The sequence below is a fragment of the Physeter macrocephalus genome, chromosome 11 (assembly GCF_002837175.3).
Source record: "Physeter macrocephalus isolate SW-GA chromosome 11, ASM283717v5, whole genome shotgun sequence".
NCBI classification, from domain to species: Eukaryota; Metazoa; Chordata; class Mammalia; order Artiodactyla; family Physeteridae; genus Physeter; species Physeter macrocephalus.
The window spans coordinates 95397807-95417714 of NC_041224.1; the positions used below are offsets into that span (position 1 = coordinate 95397807).

The following is a 19908-nucleotide window of genomic DNA, read 5'->3' on the forward strand; positions in this document are numbered from 1 at the left end:
ATGTTCTCTCTTTATACTATCAAAATGGCCCATGAACATCTAACAACTTGCAGCTCATGATATGTTTAGGGCCTGAATTTGGAGTTGGATATGGGCCTCCTTCCAGAGTCTTTCAGTGTCATCCAGGTAACATCTCTGAGGGTCTCTTGAGGCCACTGAAGCAAGATGCTTAGAAGCTTACCTGGGCTTCTCCAACTGTCAGATCTTCCCCCCCTCCACCCCCCACTCCAGCCTGCCAGACATACCCCTGTCTGGGCCTCCTGGCACAAGAGATAAAATGAGAAAGGGGAACTCCTAGCAGCTGGTCCAAGAGATACCAGAGGGGAAGGAGCAGGAGAGACAAACATGTGGGGAAGCACACAGGTGAAGCAGATGGAAACTCCAGTATTTACAGATTCTTAAGCCAACAAAAGTGCCTTCATCATTTTCTGTCTGGAAGACAGATTCAGAGAGGAAGCTCAGAGCAACAGTTCAAGACAGACATTTCCTATAGCCAAGTGGATAAGAGCAGCCTGCAGCCATGGGACAAGGTGAGCCAAGCCTCCTCTCCACAGGGCTTACTGGGCTCTCAGTAGCTCCTCCATCATTACATGTTTTCATTAAAAGAAGCAGAATGGTGGTGGAGGTGACGATGATGTGACCGTGACGGCGAGGTGGTAGTGGGTGCTAATGGTGGTGGAGGTGATGGAGGTAGGGCTATGGTGGGGGGATAGTAAATGGGTGCTGCTGCTGGTGGAGGGTCTGAGGTGTGGGGGCTGGCAGTGGGTACTGGTGGTACTGGAGGTAATGGTTGTGTGGCTCTGGTGGGGAGGGTAGTAGTCAGTGCTGGCAGCAGTGGAGATGACGGAGGTGGGTTATGGTGGGAAGTGGTGGTGGGTGCTGTGGTAGCGATGGTACTGGGAGTGTGGCTATGGAGTGGCAGTAGGGTAGGTTGTTGGTGGTAAATTGGTCACCGTCATGATGGTGGTGGTAAGATGGTGATGGTGGTTAAACAGATTTATATTCTTTATCCCAGGATCATCCTAACATGGCTCTTCTCACTGGGTTGTGGTACATCAAAGCTAAATGGGAGAGAAGGAAGGTAGGAGCCAGGGAATCCAACTAAAAGGGGCAGAGGCAGACACCAAGCCAGGAAACAGGCAGCAGCAGAGAATGCAGAAATCTCAGGGGCCTCTGTTAGCACATTTACATTTACAAGTTCTCAATGTAAAGTGAGAACTGCCTGAGAGGATGTCATGATACTCACAGGCCCCCTCCTTGTAGCGTTTTTCTGGGCTGCATGGTACCACGGGTTTAATGAGCCTTTAGGTGAAAGAGCCATGTGCAATCTCGAGTGAGCTGCTTTCTACTCTCTGGGCCTCACTCTTCTCACCTATAAAACAAAACAGTTGGACTCAGTGATTTCAAAACCAGCTCTAAAAATTGTCTGATTGTGTTCTTAGAAAATAAATGAGTAGGGGTGAGCAAAATTCTGGATTTTATTCATTGCTTCTGGATTGGGACCAGAAAGAGGGGTTGACAATGAGAACAAGCTTCGCTCTTATTAATAATAGTAACATTGGGCTTCCCTGGTGGTGCAGTGGTTGAGAGTCTGCCTGCTGATGCAGGGGACACGGGTTCGTGCCCCGGTCCAGGAAGATCCCACATGCCATGGAGCGGCTGGGCCCGTGAGCCATGGCCACTGAGCCTGCGTGTCCGGAGCCTGTGCTCCGCAACGGGAGAGGCCACAACAGTGAGAGGACCGCGTACCGCAAAAAGAAAAAAAAAAATAGTAACAGTCCTACTTAATGGGACTTACTATGTGTCTGACATGGTGCCAAGCGTACGATATACATTACCTCATTTGCTTTCCGCAACCCTGCAAGGAGGGATAATTGTTCTAAGGAAGAGGAAACTGAGGCTCAGAGTAGTTAAGTTACTTGCCTGAGATGGCACAGCTAGTAAGTGAGTTGAGCCAAAGATTTAAACCCTGGTCTCTGACTCCAGCGTCTCTGCATTTACTGACATTGTCATATTTGCCTAGTCTCCATGATTTTTTTCTTTTCACAATAGGCCTGGGGATCAAGAGCTGCGACTTCCAGGCAGCAAGAAACAATGCAGAGCACCACACCAATGACATCAGCTCCCAGCGCCTCATTGTGAGGAGGGGGCAGCCCTTCACCATTAGCCTGAACTTCTGGGCTCCAATCCGCACATTTTTGCAAACCCTGAAGAAGGTAGTCCTCATTGCACAAACTGGTGAGTGGGGCAGGCCTCGACCTCTTTGGCAGCAGGACTGGGGGTTTCTTTCTCTTGCCCACCAAGGGGCACATGGTTCACACTGCATCTGGGCCTCCAGAAGTCCTGCCCACCGGCAGGGCCTGTGAGGATGAGATAATATACATAATAAGTAGCACTTATTATGATTCAGAAGTTGCTCAGCTGCATTATCACTAAGGGGTTCCTTTGTTGCATATATAATATCAGTTTTGTAGAAAAGTCTGAATGGGATTTAACCTAGGCTAAATATAACATTTAATTGCTACTACTTGCTGAATCTGTACTACATGTCAGATATTGAGCCAAGGGCTTTACATGCAATATCTCATTAAAACCTCACATCGGGGGGCTTCCCTGGTGGTACAGTGGTTAAGAATCCTCCTGCCAATGCAGGGGACACGGGGTTCGAGCCCTGGTCCAGGAAGATCCCACATGCCACGGAGCAACTAAGCCCATGTGCCACAACTACTGAGCCTGCACTCTACAGCCTGTGGGCCACAACTACTGAGCCTGCGAGCCACAACTACTGAGCCCATGTGCCAGAACTACTGAAGCCTGCATGCTTAGAGCCCACGCTCTGCAACAAGAGAAGCCACCACAATGAGAAGCCCGCGCACCGCAACAAAGACCCAATGCAGCCAAAAATAAATAAATAAAATAAATAAATGTATTTTTTTAAAAAAAACAACCTCACATGGGCCCTATGAAAGAGGTATTATTACTACACCCATGTTACACACTATGAACCTTTTCTAGATATAGGTCCATGAGCACTGAGGACCTGTGCTCTCCCATCACCCTTTACTGCCTCCCATTCCTGGATGGGCTGCTTTCATTCTCCTCCTAATCTAATTTTCACTTGCTCCATCTTTGTGATACTTCACTTTGTTACTCTGAGTTGTGGCAAAGAGGTCCAAATGACCAATTCATCTCTGTGTGACTGCAGGAGAGCAGCCTTCCAAGGCCAACCAGACCCAAGCCACGTTCTCAATTTCCAGTCTGGGGGACCGGAAGCGGTGGAGTGCAATGGTGGAGGAGAGAGACGACCAGTCCTGGACTATCTCTGTGACCACACCCGCAGACGCTGTCATTGGCCACTACTCACTCCTGCTGCAGGTTTCGGGCAGGAAGCAATGCCTGGGCCAGTTCACGCTGCTCTTTAACCCCTGGGGTCGAGGTGAGTTTGGACCTTGGCCAGCCTGGGTTGCAAAGGACTCAAGGCCCCGGAGCTGGGGCGCGACTGCTCCAGGCCTCAGGGCCCAGCTCCCTCTAGGGCAGCACCGGCACTCAGCTCCCGTGGTGCCTGCCCTCTGGATGAATGGCCTCTCAGACCCAGGGTCCTCTCTTGGGGTCACCTTGGAAGAAGCAGCCCAGGGCTTCCCACTGAGAGCAGAGGCTCGTCTGGTGCTGGCTCAGGCTATTTGGTCACAGGAGCTGAGACTCACTGAGATGACCCTAGGAGAACTACCCTCTATTATAACAGGACAGGAAAGCGCTTCAGTAAAAGAGGTGACCTGAGGGATGGGCTTGTCTGTTCCCTCCCTGGGCTCCCATAGTCTGTCTCCAGGGTGAATCCAGGTTTTGTGGGACCTGAAGTTTATATAATTTGGGGGACCCTCTTTCAGAAAAAGAACACAGAATTTTAAATTGCTAAGGCTCCTCCCTGGGCTTATAGGGGTCTGTACTGGTGGGGGGCCCAAAGCTTCAGCTTCAACCTCACAGTAAATATTCCTTTCTGCGCTCTCTGCTTCTCTCCACTTGTTAGTTCTGTCCTTACTACAGACTGCTGGGTTCTCTCCACACTGATCTATCCAAATATCTGCCTGGAGCAACAAATCAAACAGCCAGGCTCCCTAGCTCAGCAGCCTCTGGATGGACTTCCTGGGGTCAGGTGGCCTCCAGTGGCCACCTCTGGCAAAGCTCAGCTCTAGTTGTCGGGACTATTTCATCTAGAAAAGTCATCAGACATGGCTGATGTGCTCCAAACGGGACCTAAGAGAACATTTCCTCTTCCTGCCCATTCTGAAGACTGAATCTGTCTTCCCTTTAGAATCTGCCAGCCCCCACCTTAAACCTCTGTGTTTCCCTGAACGGTTGTTTGGGGGATGGGAAAAGTTTCCTCCTGCTTGCCTATCCCTGCTATGCCAGACAAGCCTTCTCCTTTCACGGCCTCATTACGAGGCAGGGATGGGAACAAGGGGAAGTAGAAGAAATCTTACCAGGCTCCTGCACCCCAGTACCTGATGCCCTTTCTACATGGCACCTGAATCCCAGTGAGCTCCCTATCTCCACTTCTTTTGCCCAGGCTGGGGTTCTGCAGTACCCCCTCTTTCAGGTGGCCCTGTCTCTCCTCAGTTCAGGCCCTTTGCTTCTGTCCAAGGGGTTTGGCAGGTTGAACAATGGATGGGAACTAGTGTCCACTGAGGTGCCTTTGCCCCATGTGAGTGAGTGTGGATTCAGGGCCCCTTCAGCTGGGGGAGGCCCCATGGCTCTCCGTACACTGAAAGACCCTCAAGCCATCACCCTCCAAAACTGAGGCTTTAGTGTACCTGCCTCGCTGACTCTGAGCCCACATCCAGAGCGAGAACCCTGATGGCCAGAGCAAAGACACAGCAAAGACAGTTCTGGGACAGTGCTTGGTTCAGAAGGAGCTCACAGTCTTGACTCAGTGCCAGGATTCCTGCCTCCATGCCTGGCTGGTGGGGACCTGCGTAGGGAAGGCGTCTCTGTTGGGGCGAGGGAAGCGTGGAGGGGGGCAGTGTCTGTCTGGCCAGGAGTGAGTTGTTGGCACTGCTCACCCTCTGCTGCTCCCAGCTTCCTAGAGTGGGTGATGGCCTCCTTAAAGCCCCGACCCTCCGCATGATCCCCAGCCCAACCCTTGGATGAAGACAGCAGGAGAGGCAGCGGCGAGAGACCATGGGAGTCCCAGACCCACTTGGACACCCTGGGTGGAAACGAATGCTCTGGCCCCCGCTCCACACATACCCTCCACACATACCCTCTGACCCTGCCCGTTTTCCCTTCGGCTCAGGCCTCTCAACACGTCTGATTGGTTTTGCGGAATCACTTTTTCTTTTTGGTTGAACTTGTGAGAGAGACATAACAGGCCCCCTGGGAAGCTCCCTGGGCTAGTTGCCAAATTCTCTTGGCTCAGTAGCACTCTGGCTGCAAGTATCTTCGGGAACCAGTAGGCCTTTTAAGGTTGGCTTGTTCCTGTTGGCTGGCCACCATGGCTGACCCAGGGACTCTGACCCCCTTCCCCACTCTCACCAGAGAGGAGCCTGGATCCCAGTGTGGGGTGAAAAGAGGGGGTTCCTCCTCAGTCCCCATCAGGCCTGGAGCTGAATCCCACCTGAGCGTGGAGGGCAGAGGCCTGGAGGTGGAGGGCAAGCCCAGTATCCCACAGAGCCTCATCCCTGCCTGCTTCTCTCCAGAGGATGCTGTGTTCCTGGCGAATGAAGCTCAACGCAGGGAGTACTTGCTGAACCAGAACGGCCTCATCTTCCTGGGCATGGCTGACTGCATCCAGGCTGAGCCCTGGGACTTTGGCCAGGTACAGGGGCCTCCGGGGAAGCCTGGGGGACAGTGAGTGTCCCATAACCTTCAGTACTCAGGTCAAACAGAGTGGGCAGGTCCAAAATCCCCTGGTCATGAGGCCATTTCTTTTCTTTTTTTTTTTTTTTTTTTTGCGGTACACGGGCCTCTCACTGCTGTGGCCTCTCCCGTTGCGGAGCACAGGCTCCGGACGCGCAGGCTCAGCCGCTCCGCGGCATGTGGGATCTTCCCGGACCGGGGCACGAACCCGTGTCCCCTGCATCGGCAGGCGGACGCTCAACCACTGCGCCACCAGGGAAGCCCAAGGCCATTTCTTTATGCAGGTTTCAGCCCCGTGGTACCTCTCTTCCCTCAGAGCCACACTAGACCATCCTCCACAGCTTCCAGAGTTATCTTCCTAAAGACGTCGCAAATCAAACCTCTGTTAAATCCCCACCGTCTACAGGATAAAAATCCCTGGGCTTGACACACAAGGCTCTTCACAGCCGGGCCACTGCTTTCCTTTCCCCAAGAGCCACTCCATGCTCCAGCCCCTGGCCATCCCTTGAATGTGCAGGCTGAATGTTCCCTCTGCCAGGAATACCTTCCCTCCCTTATCCCCTGGAAAACTGCTACCCATCTTTTAAGGCCCTCTGAAAGCCTTCCCCAGACCCCAGAGGCAGAGTGACTCTCTCCACTGTGCTCCCTGGGTGGGCATCTCCTCTAGAGCCTTGGCCACGTTGCTGAGATCTATAGCCTAAGCGGCCACATGTCCCCCTCACTCCTAACCCTGGGCTCCTCAAGAGCAGGAGCTGCCATCTTATCTGCCCCCCCACAGGACTGCCCTGTCAGGGACAGTAGGAGCAAATGACATGGAAAACGATAGAAATGAAAGGACTCAACACAGCCCTGGCGCTCAAGAGCTCACACTATCAGGAGTCAGACAACAGAAGAGGGAAAGGGCTGGAGTGCCAGGCCCAGGGACCAGGCAGCCCTGGGGTCAGAGGGAAAAGCCAGAACTTCCGCGGGGGCAAGGCAGGAAGGAGTGGAGCCTGAGTCTGGAGAAGGACGAGGGCACGGGGTTGACTTGTGGGAGGAATGCCTGACCTGCACACCCGCCATCATGGCCCTGTGTGGTCCTTATAGCTCGAGGAGGATGTCATCGACCTCAGCCTGGACTTACTGAGCGTGGACAAGCGGGTGGAGAAGTGGGGCAACCCCGTGCATGTGGCCCGTGTCTTGGGTGCATTGGTAAGTGAGGACAGGGTCGGGAGGGGGAGGCGACGAGACGGCAGCCCTCTGACAGAGCTGCCCCACCTCTACGGCCCTGGCAATCTTCAAATCACAAATGGTCCCCTCCTCCCAGGGTGTGGGGGACAGCCCTTGAAGAAGGTTCTGAGTGAGGAGGGGAGGACAGTAGCATCCACAGGGGAGAGAAAAGCACACAGGGAGGTGTCATCCCTCAGGACACAAACCAGCAAGGACTAAAACTGGCCTGGATTTCCTTGGAGTGCTTCCCCCTCCCTTCCTCCCCACCCCCAGCCCAACCCGGGGGCTTAGGTCCCCGGCAGGAAGGGGGTCGGGTCCATCTTACCCAGTGTTTGCTGCTAAGGTGGTCAAAGGAATTTGTTCTCATTTCTAAATTATTCCCATGAAGGTAGCTCGGTGCTTTCCTGTTGTCCTTAAAAATTCTCTCACAGGAATAACGTGCTCCGCATTTCCTCCTGTGGCTCCGCCCATGCCTCTGAAGAGCTGGTGAGGGACAGGGCCAGCCTGCTGGCGGGGAGGAAGCTTGGGATGCGTGGGCCTCGAGGCCCCAGGTGCAAACACTTACAAGGAATGGGAGCCAGGCAGGCCAAGGAGCAGCAAAAGGGCTCCCGTGAGGGGCAGCCCTCCTGCAGCTCTTGTGTCCTGAGTTTTGTTTTTCACTACGGTCCATGAACCCCTGCTTCTGGAGGACTTGTTAAAAAGGAGGATTCCCAGGGATTCCCTGGCGGTCCGGTGGTTAGGACTCAGTGCTTTCACTGTCCAGGGACACGCCAGTTTAACAAGTTCCAGGTGATTGCCATGCAGGTGAGGTGGTCTGTTCACCACGCTTGGAGAGCCGTGATGAGCCCTGCTTGCCCACCCACATTTCCCCAAACAGCTGCACGCTCTCAAGGAGAAGAGTGTCCTGCCCACCCCGCAGATCCAGACCACCGAGGAAAAGGCCTTGCTGAACAAGCGCCGGGGCAGCGCGCCCATCCTGCGGCAGTGGGTCAAGGGCCAGGGGAGGCCCGTGTATGATGGTCAGGCCTGGGTGTTGGCCGCCGTTGCTTGCACAGGTACAGAGCAGGCTTGCCTGCTGCACCCAAACGTCCCCTTGGCGACTGCGCAGAGTGTCTGTCCTGCTTCTTGGGTTGCCGCTCCTCCACCCGCAGCACTTCCCCGCCTCCATCACGCCCATAATGGCTTCCGGTGCACCGTCTGGCCAAGAAACCAGCTACTTATCCTGAGCAGCTCCTCCCAACCAGCTGCTGCTCCTTTTGCCCCTTTGGCAAAGTTGGGCCCATCTGGCGAGCTCTGCTCCCAAACTCACTTCTCCCCGAAGCTTCCCCTGGCCCTGCCCCAGGAAAGCAAGCCCTGTTGTGTATCCCGTAAGCCTCCCTCGGCTGTGTACTCTGCCTGCTGTGTAACTGGTTTGTTCCTCATTTCTGGGCCTTCTTATGGCCTGGGTCTGGCTGGTGTCAATTCTAGCTTTCTGGTGCCTGTGCCCCTTCTCTTTCCACAATGTCACCTGGCATTTAAGATAGTGAAAGTGCCCGGTGTCCAGAGGAGACCCTGAAAACGCTAGCCATGTACCCTGCCCCCGACATCCCGGGCCTCTCTGGTGCCCTGACCCCCTGCCCCCTTCCATGCAGTGCTGCGAGGCCTGGGAATCCCTGCCCGCGTTGTTACCACGTTCACCTCAGCCCAGGGCACTGGCGGGGGCCTGCTCGTAGATGAGTACTACGATGAGGAGGGGCTTCAGAATGGAGAAGGCCACAGAGGCAGAATCTGGTGAGAAGCCCGAAGGGGATGAGGTCCCAGACCTTGGAGCCTTGGAAGGGCTCCAAGCCCGTGGGGTGTCACCCATGGGAACCCCAAGTGGCCCTGCTGAGAGTAGGCCTTCAAGACTCTTGAAGGCAGGATGCTGATGGTCAGGGTGAGTTGTGGAGTGCATGCCCCATCCCAGCAGTGTTGCAACCACTTTTATGCAGCATCCTCCTATCCCCCTAGTAACAGCTCTGTCATTTCTAGGACCGCTTCGGGACTCTTTTTTCCCCACTTGAATTGTTTCCTTTGCTACCTTCAGGATCTTCCAGACTTCCACGGAGTGCTGGATGGCTCGGCCTGCTCTGCCCCAGGGTTATGACGGATGGCAGATTCTGTACCCAAGTGCTCCTAATGGAGGTGGAGGTAAAGCCTGGGCATGGGCCCAGGACTTCCCTGGGCTGCACAGAGCTGCATGAGGACAAGGAGTCCTTCGGAGAGGAAAGAGGGGCAGCAGGTGGTCCAAAGGGGGTCTGCATCCCCTAAAACAGGAGAAGCGCCAGGAATGATAATGACCAGCAGAATGCTGACCTGATGCCCGCAGGCTCAAGGGAACAAATGCGTTAGCCATCTTGGCCCCAAGGTCTCAGGGAGACTAGCCCCCCTCAGAGCAACATGTGAGGGAGCTGAGTCTCATGGAAGGGCAGAGGGTCTTAAGACAGCTTGTAGAGTGGGACTTCTGGGGTTCTGGATGTGGATGAAGAGGATATCAGGATAGGCTCAAGCTCAGAAAAGGAATCTTCAGGAGTTATAAAAGGATGGCTCTTCCTTTCCCAGGAACAGAACTGTCACAGAGCCTGGCACATAGGAAGTGCTTGGCAAAGGCAACCTATTGCTATCATGTCTGTAGTCAAGCTGGCTTAAGAACTCCCGTGTACTCCGTACCTCTGAGGTTATTACCTGTCCAGTTTCTGAGAGGGCTCCTGCCATAGGCCATGACCAAAAAGTGTTGTCACTAAATAGTGAGTTTCACCTCAGCAGTGCCCTCTCAGAAATCTTGCCTAGTGCCCACCTCTGACCTTGATCCCAGGGGAGGGACAATAGGGCATAGGATGGGGACTGCTGTTGTGCAGCTCTGACCCAAGCTGAGGTCTGGGCGCGGTTCCTCTCGCTCACCGACCTTTCTCTCCCTCAGTCCTGGAGGCCTGTGATCTGGTCCCAGTCAAAGCAGTCAAGGAGGGGACGCTGGGGCTGACCCCTGCAGTGTCAGACATTTTTGCCTCGATAAATGCCTCATGTGTGGTCTGGAAGTGCCATGAGGATGGGACAGTGGAGCTGACTGACTCCAACACTAAGTATGTTGGCAACAACATCAGCACCAAGGGTGTGGACTGTGACCTCTGTGAGGACATCACGCAGAACTACAAGTATCCTAAAGGTACTGAGCAGAGGAGGGCCCTGAAACAGCAGCGGGAGGAAAAGAATGGGCCGGACACACGCAGGCCAAAGAGAGGTCCTTTCCCCATCATATAAAACGGGATATCTCAGCCCTGTTTGACATCATTCACATTTTGGACTGGCTAACTTCCTTGTGGAGGGCGGTGCACCATAGGACATTCAGCAGCATTCCTGGCCTCTATCCACTAGATGCCGGCTCCCCCTCAACCACTGCCACCAGTTGTGACAACCAGAAATGTCTCCCAACATTTCCAGATGTCCCCTGGGGGCACAATTGCCCCCAGTTAAGAACCACTGCTATACAACAGCACAGTTAATACCAAGCCCAGCTGCCAAGAGATGTTATCTCTCTTCTGCTCTCCTTCAACACCCCTCCAAGCTGATCTGGAGCCCACCACTGCACTGTCCACCCATTTGTCCAAACAAGAAGGCCTGCACTGTCCTTGAGTCTCCCCCGTCACCACCCCACTGTACTCTCACACCCACCTCCTCATCTCCTTCCCCATTGCCTGTAGGTCATCCAGGGCCTCATCATCTCTCGTCTAAAGTATTGCAGCAGCCTCCTAACTAGACCCCCGCCTCCAATCTCCCCATCGTTCCTCCATTTTCAACTTACAGTTTCCAGAATGAGCTTCCCAAGACACAAATATAATTATGTTACAGAATATTCCTGTTCCAGAATATTCCATGGCCTCCATTGCCCTTGGAATAAGTCCAAACTTCTTCACTTAGGAAGATTCAAGTCCCTGCAACTTGTACAAAAACTAGCTCTCTCACCGTTCAAGGGGCAAATTCATAGCACTTGAAGAACTTGATCCATGAGTGGCTTGGAAGAGATACACTGTGTCTATGGTGGGTCTAACACAGATCTTTTTCTGGCTAAATACTGACGTAGAGGTTTGCAAAGCTCACGTGGCTTTGGCATTTGAGCAGCAGCGGGGGAAATGAACCTTAATCCTGGGCTGCTATTAGGAGGGTCTACACCTGCTGGGTAAGAGGCCTGCTTTGTTTATTCCATTCTTCAGGATCTCTTCAAGAAAAAGAGGTGCTGGAGAAGGTCCGGGAAAACAGAATGAAACATTGGAAAGACGATGGCATCCATCCTCCCAGTCTCGAGACTGATGATCCTCTACATTTCTTCTTGGAAGCACCCAGCTCCCTAGCCCTGGGAGGGGATGCCCGGTTCTCTGTGAACTTGTTAAACCCTAGTGACCATGAGAAAGAAGTGCAGCTGGCCATTGGGCTGCAGGCAGTGTACTACAATGGTGTCCTTGCTGCCAAGCTCTGGACGAAGAAACTTGTCCTCACACTCAGTGACAACTCAGGTAACTCTCTACGGCCCCCCTCCCCAGACACTCCACACACCCAGCTCCCGCCCTGGGCAGGCAGCAGCCATACAGCGCCCCCTGCAGAACCGAAGAGATAGCCTCTAGCTCCTGGTGTGCCCTCTCTCTCTCTCTTTCTCATTCAACACATATTTATTGAGCTTCACACAGCGAAAAAAACCCACAATTCTGTTTGCAGTTATATAAGCAAACAGACAGTGTAAGAAGCAATGTAAGAAGTGTTTGATAAGGTAAACAGAGTACAATGGCGGGTTAGCATCTTACCCAAGCTGGAGCAGGCTGCCCCCAGGTAAATCGGGCTTGCCCTCGGGTCTTGAAGGTTGAGTAGGACAGTGTCAGACAGAAAAGTGGGTCATGGGCATTCCAGGAAGAAGGGACATATGCTCAGGTTCTTCCTCCTCCTTCAGATCCTTATTTAATTGATTTTGGATGGGATCCAGGCACTGGTATTTTTTCAGAGCTCCCTGGGTTATTCTAGGGTTGAAATTCCCTGGACTAGAGCAGTTGTTCTCCAACTTTGCTGCATATCAGAACCACCTGGGGGAAGTTTGATGCTCAGCCTGCACCCCAGACTAATTAAGTCAGAAACTCTATGGTTTGGCCCAAACATCAAAAAAAAATTTAAAGTCCTTGGGTGATTCCAATGTGCAGGCAAGAGAATCAGTGGAATAGTGCTTGTCTACATGACTGCAGCAGCCTCCTGACCGGTCCCCCCGCCTGTTCCCTTTCCAAGGGAGGGAGGGATGGAGTGGGGAAGTGGTGTGAGAGCTGGACAAGGCCAGATCATGAAGGGGCTTGTAGGTCCTGCTGAGGAGTTTGGGTTTTGTTCTCCGGGCAGTGGGGAGCTGGTGGGAAGTTTTAACCAGGGGAGTCAATGTGATCAGAAATTCATGGGCAGAATGGAACGGAAGGGGTCATATTAGAGTCGTGGTTCTCAACCTTGGCTGCACGTTGAATCACCTGGGGAATTTTAAAAATACTGGTGCTTGGGCCTCACCGTCAGAGTCTGTTATAATTGATTTGGGGTGTGGCCTGGCACTGGGATTGTTTTATAAAGCTTCCCATATGATTCTAACGTACATCCAATGTCAACAACCACTGGATTGTAGGTTGGAAGGTTTTGTAATAATCAAGCCAAGAAATGAAGGACAAACTAAACTAGCAGCACTTTTCAAATGAAGTCATATTGAAGAGGTGGGCTAGATTGAACTCGTGTATGTGGGGAGAGGGTACTTCCAGTTTGGGTGAGCCTCCAGAATAGGGCAAATGGGGAAGAGCAGGTTTGGGGAGAAAGATGTTGAGTTCTGTTTGTGGCACATTGGATTTGAAAGCCCATAAGACATCCAAGCTGTGACGGCCAGTAGGCAGCTGGAAACCTAAACCTGGTATGCAAGATAAAGGCCTGGATGGGGGTGGGGGGAGTGGGAGAGGACTGTGAGAAGACGAGAGGGTGAGGAGGAAACCCAGGCAGCACCAGCATGTTGGGGTGCAGGGGGCAGTCAGAGAAAGAACAGAGTGAGAGACTGAGAAGTGAAAGAGAGGATGGGGGCACAAAGCAAGGTCAGCAGAGAGGCCATGAGAGGTCAGGGCTGAAAAGCGTCCACTGACAGAGTGGTCTGACAGAGAAGCAATGGCAAAGACCAGGTTCCTGGGGCTTAAACAGATTGAGAGTTGAGGAAGTGAGACAAGGTGTGCAGTCCTTCCTGGAAGAATGCATGGAAAAAGAAGGGAGACCTGGTGGTAGTCAGCCAGGGACAGTGGGGAGGAGGGTGTTCTTTGTTTTCTTTTAAGATGAGAGACAGCAGAATCCACTTACATGCTGAGGAGGAATCAGCAGAGAGATAAAGACGGAAACCTCAGGAGAGATGGGTTATAATTGATGGTGCAACCCTTGGGGAAATGAGAGGCAACTAGAATAATTATAGCTCACATTTATCGAGCACTTATTTTTGGCAAACATGGTGTTAAGTGTTCTATATGCATCATCTCACTTATCCTCATAACGACCTTATGAGGCAGGAACCATTATTATCCCACTTTACAGATGAGGAGACCGAGACACAGAGAGTTAAATAATTTGCCCAAAGTTACACAGCTAAGCAGTGGTGGGGTCAGGGTGGGGCACTGATTTAAAAAGCAAAGGACTGGACTTGGGCAGCAGGGATGCCTCACCCTCCGGGGGGACTGAGGGGGTTAACAGCAGGGGTAGATGTCTATGTTTGTAGGTTGCGAATGAGAACATGAGCTCGAGAGGCTCCCTTAAGGACGAAGGATGGCTTCATTTTCTCTGCAAAAGGGAAAGACCAGAAGCAGAGAAGGGGAGGGGACTAAGCATACATATATTCAGCCACGGCTGGGTGGCAGGTCTGAGACCAGCACTTAATGACTGTCTCGTGAACCACAAGCCGTCCCTCCAGGTAGGCGTTATTATCAGACAAGGAAACAGGCTCCAAGAGCTTCACTTGTTCTAGTACACAGGGGCCCTTTCCCCAGCCCTGTGGAGGTGGTCCATCAAGAGTGTTAGCGGCGGCAGTGATGGCGCTCATGGGTGGGTTCTTGACTGAGTTCAATTCTGAAATGGCTGTGAGGAATGAGGCATCTTTCTGGCTTCAGTGAGGTCCCGACTCCTTTGAGTTGTGTGTGAAACTACTGCTTGTTTCCAGGGCACATGCACTCACCCCTGGGCGCTGACTCCACCTGTCATATGTTTCAGCTCACAAAGTCTCCACCTTCCTGTCCTTCTCCAATTTTAAACAAAACCCGCCAGAGAATAGTTTCCTCAGACTCACCGCTATGGCAACACACTCCAGCCTTACCTGCTTTGCTCAGCAAGACATCGCCATTTGCAGACCACACCTTGCCATCGAGGTAGGCACCAAGTCTTTCCCCAAATCACTGGCGTTTGCCGCTACTCAGGTCCCCGTTTCAGAAGGCACCGAGCCCCTCAAGCTTCAGAGCAGGTGACCGTGCTGAAGAACGACCAGGAAATGCTGGGTGGAGAGCTCCTTCTCTTGAAAGAGATGGTTTCTTATACATGCTATTAAGGTTTAAATCTTCCAACTTTAGTTCAGATTAAGTAAACTTTTCTAAAATTGGGGTCTTCCCAGTTGCCCCCTCCATACTTACAGAGATAACAGCCTATGTTTATTCAGCACTTTGTACATGTGCCAATGTATTTTCACCTCTTTTACTTCTTTTAATACAAAAGCCCTGGGAGGCGGAATTGTTCCCATTGTTCAGAGGAGGAAAGAGTCCCCGAGAGCATCATGCCCACAATCATAAAAATAGGACATTTTAGAGGCTTAGGGCTCTCGGTCCAGTACTCTTTCCACATGTCTACCCAGACCAAAACAAATGTGACCTGGTCTCTGCCCTGGAAGAGGTTATTACAGTTGGGCAAGGGAGACACAACATGTGGCCTTTTATGTCAGAGCTTTAGGAGAGGTACAAAGTCGCTCTGGGACAAGTGAAGTAAAGGGGATTAATTCCAGCTGGTGAGTTTGGGGAAGACTTCATGGAGGATGTGGCATTCGTGTTGGGCCTTGAAAAATGGGTAAGCTTTCAGTGCAGAGGTGGGGGAAGGCCATTGCAGACAGAAGGCTGAGTAAAGAGGCCCAAAGGAGGGAAGCCTGAGGGGTGCATTGAGGCTCCGAAAGTGCCCGAACAGGCTGGGGTGTCTTGCAGTCAGGGGAGGAACAGATGAGCCTGCGGGTAGACTGGGGGCAGATCAGGAAGGGCTCTGAATGCCAACCGAAGCTGGATTCTGAGGACAATGGGAAACCCTCCAAAGTTTCTAAGTGAGGGAAAGGCACCATCAGAGGTTGTCAGTGATGGGTCAAGGGTGAGAGTAAATGCAGGAAGAGCAGGTAGAGGGGTAGAGAAGTCAGCTGTGGAGTTTGGATGAGGATGGCAGAGCTAGGAGAGTAACTGAGGAGGCTTCAGGGAGGGTGGCCAGGAGGGGAAGGAGTGACTACAGCTCTGTGCTCTTGGCATCTCCCACAGATGCCAGAGACAGCAGAGCAACATCAGCCCCTTAAGGCCTCAGTCAGCATCCATAACTCCTTAGATGTTCCCATGAAGGACTGTGTGATCTCCATCTTTGGAAGGGGACTCATTCACAGAGAGAAGAGCTACAGGTAAGAGACCGCAAGCTTCTCAACCCACAAAAACATCTCAACTGGTCAGAAAGGCAGGAACCCAAGATCGATGACTGTCTTTTTGCTTTGTCTATGGAGACAAATAACTGCCAGAGTTGAACTAAAGGATTAGGGCCTCTCTCATCCTGGGGCCACCAATGTGGATGCAGGAGTGACGGAGGAGGCTCTGTGCCTCTCGGGCACCTGACGCTGGCCGCGGCCCTGGTCACACAGGGAGAGCCTGGGTATTGCTGGTGAATGCAGGTGAGGGGGTTAGGGCTGGGTGGGCGGGAACACCACAGGAGGGTAGGCTGCCTCTCAGTGAAGCCAGAGAGCTGCATTCTACTAGCGACACCACAATACAGAATTTCGTTTATTTACACATTCTCTTTTACTCCTATTCCCTTCCCCCATTCCCACTACCACCCTTCATATCCCTTTTTTTAGTATGTATAAAATGAGTACTGTTGCTTCATGAGTACTGTTGTTTTTTGTTTTTTTGCGGTTCGCGGGCCTCTCACTGCTGTGGCCTCTCCAGTTGTGGCCTCTCCCGTTGCGGAGCACAGGCTCCGGACGCGCAGGCCCAGCGGCCATGGCTCACGGGCCCAGCCACTCCGCGGCATGTGAGACCTTCCCGGACAGGGGCACGAACCCGCATCCCCTGCATCGGCAGGCGGACTCTCAACCACTGTGCCACCAGGGAAGCCCAGTACTGTATTTTTAACTTACGTAAATGGTGTTACGTCTAATTCTTTTTCTTACTTTTCACTCAGAACTATGTTTTCACGATTCATCCACATGTCAAGTCCATTGCTTCTGCTGCATATTACTCCATCGTGTACACCCCCGACTTCCTACCACGCCACTCCACAGCGCCTCCAACTCTCGGACACTACAAATATACGTCCCCATACATACTTGCTTGAAAATCTGTGGGAGGTGGGGGGAAATACGCGCAGGAATGGAGTTGCTGAGACATAGGATATGACCTGGTTTGACCACGTGCTATCAGATTGGCTTGCATAATGGCTGCAAGAGTCTACAACTCCCTCCAGCAGTACTTGACAGTTTCTATCTTCCTACCATTCCTCCACTCTTGGCAATACCCAGCTTTCTCTTTTTTTCCAGTCTAACAGGATAAGGTAATATCTCATTATTGTTTTAATTTGTAACTCTTCATATGTTTATTAGCCTTTTCCATTTCCTCCTCTCTATAGTTTGTTTTTAACTTTGCCCACTTTTCTTTTGGTGTTCCTGCTTTTCCTTGTTGATGTGTGTGTGTGTGTGTGTGTGTGTGTGTTTGTGTATACACAAACCCTGTATAGTCTAGATTAGTGCCTTGTTGGTTTTAGATGTTGTATATTTGTTCATTATTGCTCCTTCTCTCATGATGTCCACGGCATCCTCCGCTGAATACATACATACAGTTTAGAGTTCACGATGCCTACTCCTACCACCCGAGGTCCCTGACAGGTTGTCTGGTTATCGAGCCACTGCCTCAGCCTCAAGAAACTCAGTGGGTCAGTCTTGCCCATAAGTTGAGAGGAGGGACTACCCACATTTAACCAGACTTCTGTGTTCTCCCAGCTCAATTGTGAGGCAAAGCTCCTCAAAAAAATCTGCACCATTCCCTCAGTCAACATAAGGTCCACAGGCAGACTAGAAGGTTGCTGATAGGGCTCCAAAACACCACCTGTTGACATACTGACATCTCAATATGCCCACTGGACCCACTGCAGTTAGCAACGAGGGTTCCAAAACAGTCTTCCCAAACATACTATTACTAAGAACAGGACCAGACTGAAGTCACAGGTGATAAAAGAAACAACAGATGCAGCTTGGAAGCCCTTAGAATAGGATGATGTTTCTCTTCTCAAACATACAACTGCTCACCATAGGAGGCTCCTGCCTTCCCTCCCCTTCAAACCTCCTCTGTTTTAACAGCAAGGTACTTGGATGTTTATTTCTTCAGAGACCACCTCTTTAAGCAGGTAAGGATAAGAGTCACTGGGACCAGCAAAGCAATGACCCTGGGACAGAACCAGCGCCTGCCTTTTCCTTTATTTCAGATTAAGTTCGGTGCAGTCCAGAAACACCTTGCGCACCCAAGTCGAGTTCACACCAATGCAGGTGGGGGTCCAGAGGCTCACTGTGGAAATGGACTGCAACATGTTCCAGAACCTAACCAATTTCAGAAGTGTCACTGTGGTACCCCTTGAAACTCCAGCTTAAACTTCCAGCTCCCCAACCACCCCTTGAATCTACCATCTAAAACCGAACGTGCTGGGAAGAGAAACTCTGCTTATCAGACAAGTGGATCTCTGTTCAGGTTGAGCAGAAGAGTGACCAAGAACAAAACTAGATTCCCAGAAATCAACAGAAAAGACATTCATTCATTTCTGTCACCCTGGCTCAAGGCACCCATGAAGACTAGTTGTCTTAGAATGCAAACTACTGGGCTCGAGGAATAAAAAGAAGCCTTTGTAAAGGTACTCAGATAAGTAAATTCAGATTTTTTGAGTCCAGGGTTCTTCATAACCATTTACTGTTCACTAATACATACATTAATTTATAAAGGAAAAGAACCTAACATTTAAATCATTCTTGTATTGCTGATGAAATGGGACAATATTAGCTAAGAATATGATTTTTAGGTAATCCTAAGATTACACTGACCAGTGCCATCCCTGACCATTACCCTTAAAGATCCAAAGATGACTGAAGAAAGTTATAAAACACACAGCATGAGACCTGAGAACAGAATGATCTTCTAGATTCAGCTACAGATAAGTCCTTATTAGAATTAAATATGAAATATTAAATATCCCACAATTAAGTCTGATGTTAATAACATAAATTTGATCCAGTAGAGAAATACACAATTATTAAGTATAAAGAAAACAGGACCTATTTTTAAAAAAAATAGGACCTATAAAGAAAGATAAAAGTACTGGACTCCTTTTGTACAAAGTTACAAGTTTTTTTGTTTGCTTACATTTTGTTGCTTTGATACTGTTTGATTTTAGTTCCTTTTCCTTATAACACTTTTTAAAAGTACAGAATGGCACTTTATAAAAGTAAATTAAAACCCTTTAAAAAATGAAATAAACTCTTGACTCAAGGAATTTCGACCCCAAGTACACACTAGTCTCTCAAAAGAATGGCTGCTGGATGTGGAGGGTACTATGCTAAGTGAAATAAGTCAGACAGAGAACTATAAATACTGTATGATATCACTTATATGTAGAATCTAAAAAATACAACAAACTAGTGAAGATAACAAAGAAGGGGTGGTGGGAATTTAAAAAAAGGACAGCTGCTATTGCTGATTATACCTAAAGAGACCATGGGGACATCAGAAGGGCCGATGTGATGAAGTACATCTATACAAGACAAAGGACCAGCAATAGAAGTGTGGAGACCTGTAGTACATACATAAGGCCTAAGTCAGGTCACCAGAATATACATCACTGTATACCTTGCTTTCTAAGATATGACCTTCCAGGTTTACCTTGCTTTCCAAGATGTGATCTTCCAGACTGATGCAAAAATATAATTAACTGGCGATGGTTTTGCAAAAGGATTAACTGAAGTGGCCCTTAATATTATATAAACTCTCTTATACATTTAAAATTTTTTGATTTATAAAAATTTTGAACTTACATTTGGGGATACGTAATACAAAATAGAGAACAACAATACAAGTGTGTATAAGGAAAACAACCCTGTTCAATAAGGTGAACAAACCTAACAACTGAGCTTGTTAACCTAAAAATAAAACAGCCAGTTATTTTACCAGCAAGATGGGTTTATTAAGGAATAACAAATGCAATTCAGGTCAAACAGGCTGTAGTAAAAGCCACAGGCAAGTCCCACAAACAAAGGAGGAAAAAGGAGGAAGCTGGGAGTTGTTTTGAACAAAATTCCATGGAGGAAAGCAAGAATTCAGGGTGATGAGGGGTTCTCACTGGCTTAGTAGCTGGGGTAGTCAGTTTCCCCTAGGAGAGGCAATGTACATCATTCCTGTCTGTAAATGACAGTCCTTCCCGTTATTGACCTAGAGTGGTACTGCATGAGAGCCACCCCCGCCCCTTCTGGCCTCTCAACTCCATTTTTTTTTTTTTTTTGCCGTACGCGAGCCTCTCACTGTTGTGGCCTCTCCC

At 50.5% G+C, this 19908-nt stretch overlaps 1 protein-coding gene across 1 annotated transcript; it reads left to right on the forward strand.

Moving 5' to 3' along the window:
* The first annotated feature begins 374 nt into the window (after nucleotides 1-374).
* On the forward strand, nucleotides 375-18655 carry EPB42 (erythrocyte membrane protein band 4.2). The gene is made up of 13 exons (XM_007120681.2): nucleotides 375-530; nucleotides 2053-2238; nucleotides 3206-3436; nucleotides 5694-5812; nucleotides 6940-7044; nucleotides 7940-8117; nucleotides 8694-8832; nucleotides 9128-9231; nucleotides 10001-10243; nucleotides 11289-11588; nucleotides 14323-14477; nucleotides 15612-15745; nucleotides 17815-18655. The coding sequence occupies exons 1-13, from the start codon at nucleotides 521-523 to the stop codon at nucleotides 17975-17977; spliced, it is 2067 nt and encodes a 688-aa protein (XP_007120743.1). The 5' UTR covers nucleotides 375-520; the 3' UTR covers nucleotides 17978-18655.
* Nucleotides 18656-19908: the final 1253 nt, after the last annotated feature.

What these genes read in the sequence shown, in the direction of transcription:
- EPB42 (XM_007120681.2), top strand. An exon ending in CTTTAACCCCTGGGGTCGAG is followed by an intron (nt 3,437 to 5,693) that starts GTGAGTTTGGAC and finishes GCTTCTCTCCAG; the next exon opens with AGGATGCTGTGTTCCTGGCG. An exon ending in GGCCGCCGTTGCTTGCACAG is followed by an intron (nt 8,118 to 8,693) that starts GTACAGAGCAGG and finishes CCTTCCATGCAG; the next exon opens with TGCTGCGAGGCCTGGGAATC.